Here is a 13,620-nt window from a genome sequence, read left to right as displayed (position 1 = left end):
CAAAAAGAAAAAATAATAAAGGCGGCGTATCGCTTTGATTACTGCTGGGTGAAACCACTGAACATCTCACGATGTAACCATGAATGCTTCAGGAGCTTCGCCCAAGCTCTTCATCACTCACCCGTGGATATGCTGTAATTTTTTTAAATATTCCTAAGAGCGAAGCTGTAGTTTTATGACAATTTATACGCCTGAATAAGCCACATACTTTTTAATTCCTAGGACCCGATTGATGCTGTGAAGCCTGTCGTGACGGTAAGCTGTGCAGTCTTTTCACAAGAGCACTTATCCTTCCACCATAACAAATGCACATGCAGTGTCGCTTTACCACGAACTCACGTTAAAAAAAATAACTTTACCAGAAAGCTTTTTTACTCGCGTACCCTTAAACCGTGTTTCTTTCCGCATATAGTTAGGTAATTTTTCACTGTAGAAATAATTTGCACGAAGTGATAAAACCTTTCAGCAGTAGACAAGTGTACATGACGCAACGAAATGTTGCTTTCGCTAGTTGGTTCGTTCTTTAGGTTTTGGATGGAGGCGTTAGACACGCCAATGATGAACGATCAAGCAGATAGGAGGGCCGCCAACAGCGCCTTGTGAATTGTTTCCTAATCGTCCATGTTTTCCACACTGCCCTCCCAAACTTATTCATTGTACGCATCATTCAATAACTTTTCCTGGGATATAATTTCAAGTGATTTCTTCTCTACATATGTCTGCCTCACAATCAAATTTCTGGGAAGAGATGCGCATTATCTACGAACAAACCATTATTTCGTACGTGCGATCACTTCTGCTGTACGCATCGTAAATAGGTATTTTTATTGCGATAGGAATTATGTATACACTAAAGGCACATTTTTTTTTCCGTCGCCGTCATGTTCCGCATCAAGTCAAAATTGATGAAGTAGCCCCGCATGTTCTATGTGCGCATGAAGGCATGCAAATCCTGCACACGGGTGCAGCTCTAGTGGAGATGAAATGCATCGGCTGGCATCGTCGGGCGAAGGAGCATGAAGGGTGCCGGTGAGGCGGTTGCGCCGCTCGGGCAGTAACTGTGAACTTGCGTTTGGCCTAGTTGGTGCTTACTGTTCGACATTTTGACCGCACAAAAAGACGAGGACAGAGGGAGGTACGACGACACGGGCGGTGTCGTCAAACAGTAACTGTGAACTTTGATCAAAAGGGCGCGGTCGCGCGCGCCCTGTCTCTGCCGAGATCAGTACACGGCTCATACCTTTGTTCGTGCTGTGCTCTCAACGCTTACTTCGCATTGAAGCGACAGACAGCACGAAAACCGCTTCGCTCACTGGAGCGGCCGTATTCCCTTACGCCAGCGTTATGTAGAGTTACGCCAGATCTGATCCTAAAGGAGGTAACTACTAGCCTTGCTTCATATAACATTCCAATTTGTTGCTATCGCATTCATTGCTTCGCGCTTGCGACGAAGCTGTGACTGTTTTTGGAAGCTCCTTTTTATCTTAACGACTTGTCTTGAAGTGTCAGCAGGAAACTTCGCGCAAGCACAGCTACAGCGACGAATTATTATTTTCAGTGTGTTTACGAAGCCCTGAAGGAAATGAACAAACCTGCTGACGTGGTGGTCGCATATGCTGCCGTCATCTACACCCTCGTCGACGCGACCGAAAACCAGCACACCTACGCACGTATGTTGTTCTGCGTGAATGCCAGCGCTTTTTTGTTGTCGCATGGCAACTGCTTTAAGTCATGCACAAAATATATGTGAATTTCGGCAACAGAGAAGAGTGCAGGATAGTCAGTAAGCTGTAATGAAAATCATATTCCACTAATGTTCGGTGAACTCAGCAAGTTTTTTTTTCTGTGATAGCCAGTGCCTTTAGGTTATATTCGGTTACAATCTAAGAAAATATGTAAGCTCCGTTCACTGAATCGCCGAGCACCTGCCCTTCATTTGTGAAAGCCAGTCGTGCTAGCCGGTTTCTGTTCAAATTGTAGGTACTTTTTTTCTCGGCTCATTTAAATGCTACGCATACCAGAGGTTAAAAGCTCGTCGTTGCTACCTAAAACGTTACGTTTGGCTGAGCAGCGATGTCACAATCTCTGACGTAACTTACTAGGACGTTCACGTTTCCTATCTAAAAGACAAACATGTGTCTCTGTGGGAAAGTCGACTATCAAACACTTGATAAGTGCTTGACCTCGTGAAAATAAGTAAACGCTATTGGATGGAGCATTTATGCAAATTCTCTGTGGGAGGGGAAGCGATGGCTCTGGGCAGAGATGACATTTTGTCTTAAGTTGTGACCGGCTACAGGTGTCTCGCGCGTTCATTTTTTTCGGCATGGAGCCCTAACGGAATGTCAAAAAAAAACAAAGTCTTCACTTTTTATCTCAGACTTATCAGACAACGAAAAACAGTAGCATACTAAACTGCTAAATTTGGTGTTCTTCGACGCTGAGGAAACATAGGATATGTACTTCGTTGGTCATAATAGATGTTATCATAGGAGGCACGTTTAATTTCTTACCACATGAGTTTTACGATTCCCAGTAAGACAACCAAGTTAACTTCAGATTGCGACATACCCAGGTAGTCAATAGCTTTTTATAAATGGAAACATATTGCTTTCGCTGCGCCTTGCAATCGAAAGTTGTGCTCTCTGATTACCGAGGAGTTTGCACTTGACGCACTGGCCGTGTACAAATTTTATACGTGCGTTCAAATCTAGCGCCGAACAGAAGCCGTACAATAAAATCTCTCCTGCTGCAGTGGCTGAGGATTTCAAGAACTCTGTCGTTCAGACGAAACCGGATACCGTGCAACTGACTCGCTGCACCCGCGGAACTTTTACCATTTCTTTGCCAAGCAACGTCGTTGGCGAGGTAAGGCTACTAATACCAAGCTTTTTTGGAAGCTCGTGAACTAATCATTAAAAAAATGCGTGACGTTGACACTTCTGACAACCATTGCCTTAATATACTTCAAGCGTAGCCACGATTTTTGCTAGTTCAGGGGCGCCTCTTGAAATAAGAGAAATTTAGTCTACAAAAGCATATCTGAGGGGGAAAAAAGAAACAACGTTCTAATGAATCGAAGCATAACTGTAAAGTTGGCTAAGTTGCTCGAATTGCGTACGCCTGAAAGTCAGATGTATGATCATTTCGGCACAACACGAAAAAAAAGAACTGACGCAATCTAGATAGCTTACTCAGGGGTTGTGCGCTTGAGAGGGGAAGGTGATAAAAAGGATAAGTAGCAGAGAAATGAAATGGGGCAAAGAACTATACGCGTGCGTACGCGAGGTATGATATATAAATGTTTGGTTTTAACGCCCACAACCACGATACGATTATGAGGGACGCTGTAGTGGAGGGCTCCGGAAATTTCCACCACTTGGTGTTCTTTAACGTGCACCTAGATCTAAGCAGACATGCCCTCAAGCATTTTCGCCTCCATTGATTCCCAGATTCGACTCCGCGACCTTCATGTCAGCAGTCGAGTACCATAACCACTAGACCACCCTGGCCGGTGTACGCGACGTGGGTCACCTGAAGATGGCCACAGTGTTACGCACAATTCCGATGCTTTTGAGGAATCCAGAAACAGCGCGAAGGCCTTACAAGGACTATAGAGACTACAAACACAGCGCTGCCTTGCCCTTTGTGCTGTTTCTGGATTCCTTAAAAGCATCGCAATTTTACGTAACACCATACAGACAACAATAGCGCAACGGTATTTTCGTGCCCATATGCACCACGCTATTTTACATGCGCGATTTCGATTAAGAAATGGTAGAGAGAGAGAGAGAGCGCGCAAAAAGGATGCGAAAGAAAGAACCCTAGATGCTGCATAGTACAGGGAAGAAGATGGGACGCAGGTAGTGCGCATAGAAACTTATGTTATCACTCGCCGAGATAAGCCACGTTTGTCGGGTCTGCATCAGGCGCGCTGTGGGAAAACGAGCAGCCGTTCTGGGCGCCGTTGAACTATAGACACTATAGATCAACGCGCTGAACGACCAGCGCGAAAATCTATATTAATAATAATATCTGGGGTTTAACATCCCAAAACCACGATATGATTATGAGAGACGACGTAGTGGAGGGCTCCGGAAATTTCGACTGCCTGGGGTTCTTTAACGTGCACCGAAATCTAAGCACACGGTCCTCAAACATTTTCTCCTCCATCGAAAATGTAGCCGCTGCGGCCGGGATTCGATCCCGCGACCTTCGGGTCAGCAGTCGAGCACCATAACCACTAGGCCACCGTGGCGGGGCAGCGCGAAAAGCTAATGACCGCCTAGAGGAGAGAACAAGGCGCTCAAAGAGTCTGATAATATAGACGCGTCGATGTAGCTTTCCCAGACAACGTACCACGCAGCTAGGTTTCTACCGTCTCAGAGTCCATAGCAATATGGCATTTCATTCAGGCTGAGGACTAGGACAGTTAGCCTCCACTGCCGTTAAAGAGAGCGTTGTTAGTTACACCACTGACGCGGCAGCAGGCCGAATAATCGGTGACGGTTCAAACTGAAAATCTAGGCTAAGGGAAGATTTATGGCACATGTATGTGAAGACTAAACCTATTTTCGTGGGGTGGCTCATGAGATATGACAGATGTGTTGCTGTAGTTTCTGCCCAATTGAAATGTTCAATCCTTTCTGCGATTTTCTTTATCGTTTATATGCGTTGGTATAAGTCTCTTCCAAACATGAACAGGCGCGTGGAGTTACGTATACCTGTACTTAAAAAAAATAGCAAGCGATCTCTGGATTACATACATACATTGCTTTTTTGAGACTGACCGTAGGCATCTCTATGTATGTGTACTATGTCAGTGCCATCTCTGTGCGTGTATGCGTAGGATGGCGACGTCAGGGCGTCTTGCGTAGTTCACACATGCTTCAAAGCGCAATAAAACAAGAATGTGCAGCGAATTCTGCTAAAGAGCTGAAGTCTTTAAACTTTCGTGTATCTGCAAGCTGCATCTTGGTATTGATTTCTGCCTATGTTTTTTTTTTCCACAGTGCAGCAGTGACTTCGGCTCCGAGTGTCAAAAATCAAGCGTAAGTACACACTTCCTGCTATCACTAAAATACATATATCTGTTAGTCCCCTAGGAACCTTGTAGGAATCGTTACGCAAAACATCCCCTGAACTAGGGCCTCAATTCCAGCTATAGTTGGTACAGTAACATATTAGGGCAGCTAATGCGCGAAAGACACGCATGGCGAAGAGACCGAGCAGCCATACAAATCTCTACTTTCAGTTGGATGTCTCAGCCTCTTCACCGTCCGTGTCCTTCACCATTCTTAAAAACATTACCTGCTTGCCTAGAGGGAAGAACTAAAGGTACCTGCTACTGATTGCGGAGTGCGCCAGGATACGGCGTACGGCGAATGTAGAAGCTGTTCATCTCACAACCTTGAGTATAGTTACAGAAGCGTGGATTACGAAATTCCATCAGTGAAATGAGCTGGAAAATATGTGCTATAGGCTTAACGATGGACGGCACAATTTCACCCAGCGAGCAAGCCACATTTCATTTCACTTATGTACCCTCAAGGACAAGACCATCAAAATGAGAAAGTGGGTAAGAATACAGAAGAAAATATAACAAAAACAATGAGTAAAAACTGCTATGAGAAAATTTCCATCTGGCTACTTTGTCTATATTGACCAGAATTGCCATTGCTTGTTGGGGGCAGCTACGCTTCGCGCCGGGTCACGTGGAAAGAACGACCACGACAGGGTTCGCCCTTTGCTTATCGCACGCTTTCCACCAATGTTGGCTCTCCGTTAGCTGTTATATCACCAAACCAACAGTACATGAGCTGGCAGCGCCGACACACAACCGGGGTGGAGATCATACATGTTTCATCTCAACGCGGGTCCGAGAGAAAGAATGAGGGCCCGTATTCACAAAAACGCCTGATGTTAGCATGCTTTCGTAAGAGAAAGTAGGAGTTGGGCAGATCATTAGAGAAGCGGTAAGGCCAATGGTTAAAAAGAACGTTTACGAACTGCAGTCTTTGTGGACCCGGCCCGTTGTTCATAGGCGGATTCGCACGAGAGGTAAGAGCAGCAATCCTGCAGCAAGCTGGTTTGGTCCCTGAAAGTTCCCGAGCAGTTCCGCCCTCAGGAAGACAAGTCCTTTTGTAGAAGCGTTGCCTCCAGTGGTATTCCCTCTTCAGTGATCTCCCACTGATCCAAGCGTTGTAGGAAAGCCCCTCTCGTCAAATTCACTCTGCCTTTTTGTGTGCTTGTTGCACTGTTTTCCCATCCAGATGGTAGATAACCACTCTGGGGGGATAGGCCAAAATTTGGTCATCTGAGCATTTATATAGTAAACATTTATATGGTACACATATAGTAGCACAAACCTCCAAAGATAAAGTGTTCAATCTTAGAAACAAAGAACGCCGTCACTTGTCTTGAAATAGATAATTAATATTACTTTTTCTAATTAGATACTTCATTCCTTACAGACCGCTCTCGTGTCACCGCTTGTAAAGTTCGTACTGGTAAGTTTGAACCGACCTTTCTCCTTTTGTGTTTTTAATGAGAAGTGCTGCCCCTTGGTGCAGAAGACTCGCTCGGTGAAACGTTAGATTTCTCACAATTATTGATAGACAGCCTTACTTAGAGGAGTGGAAAATCATAAATATGATATTGGAGGCCATATGGGCTACGTAAACGACGTGTACTATTGCGAGAATTATGAGGTGTGCTATTGCTTCGTGCAATTTTTGCTTTGGGTGACAGTATTTTTCAAATGTAAGCAGCATAAAATATTTTATGTTTGTCGCCACACAGTCGCTTTTAAGAGCGACTATCTTAAAGCTCGAGGTAAAACATCCGCCGTCTGCAAAATACACTCCTCGCCTATTTGGCGAGGAGCAACGAACCGCAATTCCACTCCCACCGACGGAGGCAGTCCGCGCAGCCACCGCGCCGAGTTCGCCCGGCGTGGAGCGAACTAAGGCCTCTGTATTTTTAAAGAGAGAGAATAAAACGTGTATTTGATGTTCTCGAGAAGATCGGTGAGTGGGATCCTTAGTCTGGTATCCCATTGGCGCGGGCCGCTGTCCTCGCACGTTTCACGGGGGCCTCTTGGGTCTTCGGATCCGAGCTGGACAGAGCTGCCTCCCACCCTTTTATGTTTAGGTGTGTCCTGGGTTGCATGGGTGGATTGTGTGGGCATTCCCATTCCACGTAGCATAAGGCGGCTGTTTTATTGTCGCAGAACCTGCACTGTGGTGCGTATGTTCTGTCTTAGATAGTATGTATGGGTTAGGGTAGTGTTACGTTTGCAACAGACGTGCCGAAAAGACCAGACAAGTTCCGGGTGAACGACGTTTATTGACCCATGCTTGTGGGTTCGTGGCTACGGCAAGAAAGAGCGCCGATAGCAAGCGGCACTCCGCTTTTTAACACCTAGCGGCGCATGCGCACTTCGCAGAGTGCTCTTATCAATGGAGCGCCAGCCGACACAACACCACCTCCCCTCCTTTTTAATAACGCACACCAAGTCATTCAGAGTCCAGCTTGGAATCTATCTGGTGGGCGACGATTTCGCATGGGGTAGCGTCTTGCATCGGCGGGTGCTGGTGTTGCCTGTGGCGTAACCGGAGTCGCCCTGGACGGTTGTGGAGTCGGAGGAACTGGTGCGTCGCCAGTCTCAGGAAAAACCAGGAACTCGCTGGTCGTAGCTTCGCCAGCTGTTCCATGCGTAGGGTTAACGTCCTCTGCAGGTCTGTGCAGCAGTTGATCCTGGTGGCGACGCCAGGTGAAGGTGCCCCTCTGTGTGGTTGCACGCACTTTGAAAGAGACAGGACCTGTTTGAGCAACAATCACAGCGGGGAGTCCACTTTGTTTTTCCACAATAATTACGTGCTAACACGTTGTCGCCTACCAAGAAATGACGTTCGCGACACGGACGACTTAGTGCCTGAGTGCACTGTCTGTGGGCTACTCTTTCCCCCACGGAGGGCTTTACGGCATCTAGCCGACTGCGTAAGCGTCGTCCCAGGAGCAGTGTGGCTGGTGATTCACGCGTCGTCGCATGCGGCGTGTTGCGATACGACAGCAAAAATTTATGCAGCTTTACCTGCAGTGTCTCTCCTGTGCCGTCTTTGCGGAGGGCGTTCTTTAAGGTCTGAATGAAACGCTCTGCCAGCCCATTGGAGCTGGGGTGGTAGGGAGCCGTGAGGACGTGCCGTGCCCCCATTGCCTGCACGAAGTGCTTGAACTCCTGCGAAACAAATTGAGGTCCATTATCGGAAACAATTGTTTCAGGGAAACCAAAACGTGCGAAGAGCTCGGTCAAACAACGAATCGTGCTTTCTGCAGTTGTCGAGCGCATTTCGAAAACCTCTGGCCATTTGGAATGTGCGTCGACCACTACTAAAAGCATGGTATTCTGAAAGGGTCCTGCAAAGTCTACGTGAACACGCTGCCACGGTGAAGTCGGCCATGACCACGGGTGCAGAGGTGCGCTGATTGGCGCGTTACGTTGCTCTTGACAACTAGCGCAGCTTTTGATGCGACGTTCGAGGTCCGCCTCCAGCGTTGGCCACCATACGTAGCTGCGCGCTAGTTCTTTGCTGCGCACGATGCCGGGATGGCCGTCATGGAGTTCGTCCAGAACGAACCCTTGCAGCTTTGCAGGGACGACTACTCTTGTGCCCAGCATGACACATCCCTGATGCACCGTCAGCTCGTTGCACCTGCGAAAAAAAGGCTTCAAGTGCTCATCTGTGATCGACGTGGGCCATCCAACATTTGTGAATTCCTTCACTTGACAAAGAATTCGGTCTTTACTCGTGGCAACCGCGACATCTCGACTAGAAACAGGCAACGAGTCCAAGCGCAACGAATAAAACGCTTCTTCTGTTTCTTTGGTTTCCGCTTCACGATCTGGCAGCGGCAGACGCGAGCAGAAATCGGCTTCCGCGTTCTCGCTTGATTTCTTGAAGATAAGATTGTACGAGTACGCTGCCAACGTCACGGCCCAGCGTTGCAAACGAGCAGCCGCGATGGTGGGAATTCCAGTTGTCGGGCCCAATATTGTTTGAAGAGGCTTATGGTCTGTGACCAAGGTGAATGAGCGCCCATAAAGATAGAAGTGGAACTTCTTTACACCAAAAATGATGGCTAACGCTTCCTTCTCCAGTTGACTGTATTTCTTTTCCGCTTCGGATAGCGTTCTTGAAGCGTAAGCAATGGGTCGTGCGCTGCCGTCATCGTAGACATGAAATAGGACAGCTCCTACACCATACTGTGACGCGTCGCATGCCAGCCTAAGTTGTCTTTCAGGCTCATAATGGGCGAGCGTAGGTGGTTGCGCCAGCATAGTTTTCACTTGGTTGAACGCTTTTCGAGCATGCTCATCCCAGTGCCACGCTACCTTTTTCTGCAGAAGCCTGTAAAATGGTTTAGCTATCGTAGCTAACTGGGGCACGAACTTGCTGTAGTAGTTGATAACGCCCAACAAAGATTGAAGCTGCTTCTTAGACTTCGGCTCTGGTGCCTGGAGAAGTGCGTCAACTTTATCAGACAACGGGTATATGCCTTCAGCGCTGATTTTGTGGCCAAGGTAGTGAAGTTCGCTTCGGAAAAACAAGCACTTCTCTTTCTTTACTCTGACGCCTCGGTTTTGAAGACGCTCTAGCAGCGCTTCGAGATTGGCTAAGTGGTCCTCTGTTGTTTTCCCCGTCACCAGAATATCATCTAGGTAGCAGCAAACACCCTTGAGGCCCTTCAACATAGTGTCCATTATCCTTTGGAAAATTCCCGGCGCGGAAGAGATTCCAAAAGGTAATCTGTTGACAACGAACAATCCCTTGTGCGTATTCAAGGTTAGGAATTGCTTTGAGGCATCGGACATCACCACTTGCTGGTAAGCGCGGTTCAGGTCGATCTTTGAAAAATGTGTGCCTCCGGACAGAGCCGCGAACAAGTCATCGACCTTCGGTAGCGGATAACGGGTGACGTCAAGGCACGGATTCACTGTCACCTTATAATCGCCACAGAGGCGTATGCCACCGTCTTTCTTGATAACAGGTACCACTGGCGTAGCGTAATCTGATGTCGCAACGGCTGTTATGATGCCCATTTTTTCCATCTTGGAAAGCTCAGCCTCGACCGCCTTTTGCAGCGCGAACGGCACGTTTCTTGCTTTGAGAAACTTCGGTGCCTGATTGGGCTTGAAATGCAGCTCGGCCTTTTCTTCGGTAATCATGCCTAGCTCATCTTTAAAAAGAGAGTCGTACTTTCTGATCAAAGCGTGTAGCCTTTCTTCTAAACGACAAGAAATGGGCAGCTCAGACCTTGGCAGATGGTGGACGTTCCAGATTTTGCTCCACTCCAGCCTAATTGCCTGAAGCCATTCCCGACCTAGCAATGCCGGTCCCTCCTGGTCGACGACGTATAAAGGCAGGCGCGCCTCGTTGCCGCCGTGCTGCACCTTGACCTGTAGGACGCCTTTTGGTATCACCAGGGCTCCTGTGTAGGTGCGCAACTTGACTTCTGTAGGCTCGAGTCTGGTTGATGAAAAAAATTGGCGGTATTGTTTGAAAGGCATGACTGTGACGGCGGCACCTGTGTCTAGCTCCATAGACACTGCCACATCATTTACTTTCATCGGTACCATGATAGGCTCAATACTGGGAGCAGATACACCCTTTACGGCTACCACTTCTGAGTGGGATACCACCGCTAATGTTTTTACGGGGCTCTTGATGGGGCGTTTCCCCCGCGCCGTGCCGGAGGCGCTACGGCAGACTCGTTGAAGGTGCCCCCTTTTGTTGCACTTATAGCATTTGTCGTTTAAGTGGGGACACGCTTTGCCGAAATGTTTCGGCGACCCGCAGCGAAAACATGCCTGCGACTGGACACTCGAAGCCGCCTCTACTTTATGTATGGCGTTGGCTGCAGGCACACCCGTGCGGGCTTCAGCCGTGCTTTTAGTTGCCGCCTCCATAGCCAGAGCGCGCTCTACTGCTCTCTGAAACGTGAGTTTGCTGTCCTCAGTGAACAACACTCGCTGCATATCCTCTCTTAACAAACCGCATACGAAGCGATCCCGGAGGGATTCGTCTAACGAGCTTCCAAAATCACAGGTTCGTGCTAGCTTCCGTAGCTCGGCAACGTAATCAGAAATGGACTCGCCTTCGACTTGCTGTCTCCTGTGGAACTTCGCTCGCTCGCCTATGACCGAAGGTTTCGGCGACAGATGGTCCCCCAGGGTCTTCTTCAGTACCTCGAAGCTCTTCGTTGAAGGCAGCTCCGGGGCGACCAGCGATTTCAGAAGACTGTAGGTTCTGGGACCGATGATGCTCAGAAATGCATGTACTCTGTCACCTTCGGGAACACGGTTGACGATTAGAAACGACGTTAGCCGCTCTTCGTACGACGCCCAGTCATTCGTGGAAACGTCGAATGGTTCCATCTGGCCCAGTTGAGCAGCAAACTGCGTCGAACCTGCACTGGCTTCTTCGTTCATGATATCAGTCAGCGAATAAAATGCAGCACTCTTCAATCGTCGATACTGAACAGAGGCTGAATGCCGAGAACACTTGCCTTCCTTGACGCTGTGCAACTCTTCAAAGTCCCACCCTCGTCGCCAAGTGTTACGTTTGCAACAGACGTGCCGAAAAGACCAGACAAGTTCCGGGTGAACGACGTTTATTGACCCATGCTTGTGGGTTCGTGGCTACGGCAAGAAAGAGCGCCGATAGCAAGCGGCACTCCGCTTTTTAACACCTAGCGGCGCATGCGCACTTCGCAGAGTGCTCTTATCAATGGAGCGCCAGCCGACACAACAGGTAGGACAGTGTCTGCAGGCGACGCCACGCTACCTGCGATTCCTTACTGAGGTTGGGCCCCGGCGGCGGAAGTTTCGGTCTTTCAAGTCTTTGGTGTTGTGGAATTTCTGTATACGTGAGAAGCGGGTCCATACGCATAGCCGAGGGTGGGTGCCATATGCCGGTGTCGGAGGCCCGGAAGAGTAATCCTCGGGCCGAGGCGTGGGCGAGCTTATTGCCTCTAACTCCGCAGTGGCCGGGTATCCATATCAGCTGTTTCTATTCTCCCTCTGAGCGTGGGGACGATAGCTGTGTGAGGATTCGGTGCGCAATGGGGCCAATGTGGTCTTTGCAGAAATTTCGGTAGGCTGCTTGTGAGTCTGTCAGAACGAAGGTGGACCTGGGGTTTCGTAGGGCGAGGGAAATTCCTGCTTTTTCCATGCTAGTTGCGTCTGTGTCCTGGGCTGATGTACAGTCAATCTGTTTTCCCTGATGAATGACGCTTGCCGTGTATTTGCCTTTTACTGATCCAGCTGCACCGACAAAGAAGGCGCCCTGAGTGTCTGAGTATTTGCCGTGAGCCTTGGCCCGTGCCTGACGTCGATGTTCGTGGAACTGTGGATGCACGTTGAGTGGTAGTGGTTTGATGGTGAAGTCCTGCTTCCAATCATATGGAATACGTTGTTTCCCCCCTCCTCTGAATGGGGGCTTCGATTTCAAGTTCTGATAGTGTTTTCCGTCCCTTTTTAGTTACGGCCAGGCGCATGACTTGATTCGTGTGGTGTGCTTAGAATAGTTTGGATGCGGTATTGTGAAGTCCCATTTGAAGCAGACGTTCCGTGAGTGTGTACGGGGGAAGGTTCAGAGCCTCCTTGAGAGTAACACGTATGACTCTGTCTATTTTATGCTCGTCTGCTTTCAAAATCCTCAGATAAGGAAAGCTATAGGTTATGCGACTGATGACAAATGCCTGAATGAGTCGCATTATGTGTTTTTTTCATCCCCCGTCGTCGGTTGGCCACCCGACTAATGATGCGAGAAATTTGAAGACAGGACGTCTTTAGTTCCTATATAGCAAATGAGTTGTTGCCCCAAATATTGAAGTGGGCCCCGAGAATTCGAACGGTTTCATCCTCTTGAATTGGGGTTCCATTAACTTATACATTGAGGGGTGTATTTTTAAGGTAGCGACAACTACACGAGCGCCCTCTCGAGGGTCCAAGGAGCAGCGATAGCAGAGGAAGTGCCGCTCACTCCCATGCATATTGCGGGCGCCTGAAACCGAGCTCGGTGCTCGCTTGAACCGTTAAAATATTAACATTTGTGGCCTAAGATGCTCATAAATTATCAAACTACAGGGACAACAACTTTAACGAGCACGGAGCACGTTAAACGTTGAAAACAAAACGTGTGGGTTTCTGAAGCAGGTTCAGAGCGGGTTCCCCACAGCAGCTGTCATGCGGGCATTTATTTTTTTTTCTTTGCATATTTTGACATTCAGTGCAACTTGAATTACAGGTGGTACTTGGGTGAGCTATAAGTGCTTGTTTTCTTGTTCGAATAAGATAGGCAGGTGGTGAGCGTACTGCTACTTTCAGAAAATTCATCGGTCACCTAGCGCTCTGGTAGTGCGTAGCGCAAAATACGCTCTATTATTTGTTTGGCTGTGTTTGTCAGCGTTCAGAAATAATCCCTCTGTTACACGGTATTTTTAACTAAGCTTATTTTGTTTATACTCTTAAGAGATTAACTTAGGAGAAGGGGAGATATTTCACAAATGCAGTTGCACTCCATTTGAGGAATATCAGCAACTTGAGTGCCTTTTAAA

At 48.1% G+C, this 13,620-nt stretch overlaps 1 protein-coding gene and 1 long non-coding RNA gene across 2 annotated transcripts; one reads left to right on the top strand and one right to left on the bottom strand.

The window, feature by feature from the left end:
* Positions 1 to 2,631: 2,631 nt before the first annotated feature.
* Positions 2,632 to 6,489, top strand: LOC119402218 (uncharacterized). The gene is made up of 3 exons (XR_007417110.1): positions 2,632 to 2,868; positions 5,013 to 5,051; positions 6,474 to 6,489. It is a non-coding gene; the product is annotated as an uncharacterized LOC119402218 (long non-coding RNA).
* Positions 6,490 to 9,374: 2,885 nt separating this feature from the next.
* LOC125759471 (uncharacterized protein K02A2.6-like) lies at positions 9,375 to 11,620 on the bottom strand. The gene is made up of 2 exons (XM_049418308.1): positions 9,629 to 11,620; positions 9,375 to 9,410 (listed from the first exon to the last, which is right to left on the bottom strand). Exons 1-2 carry the CDS (start codon positions 11,489 to 11,491, stop codon positions 9,375 to 9,377), a joined length of 1,899 nt encoding a protein of 632 aa, XP_049274265.1. The 5' UTR covers positions 11,492 to 11,620.
* Positions 11,621 to 13,620: the final 2,000 nt, after the last annotated feature.

Source organism: Rhipicephalus sanguineus, chromosome 8 (assembly GCF_013339695.2).
Source record: "Rhipicephalus sanguineus isolate Rsan-2018 chromosome 8, BIME_Rsan_1.4, whole genome shotgun sequence".
Taxonomy (NCBI): Eukaryota; Metazoa; Arthropoda; class Arachnida; order Ixodida; family Ixodidae; genus Rhipicephalus; species Rhipicephalus sanguineus.
The sequence above is the reverse complement of the archived record's forward strand: the minus strand, read 5'-3'. Positions and strand labels throughout refer to the sequence as shown.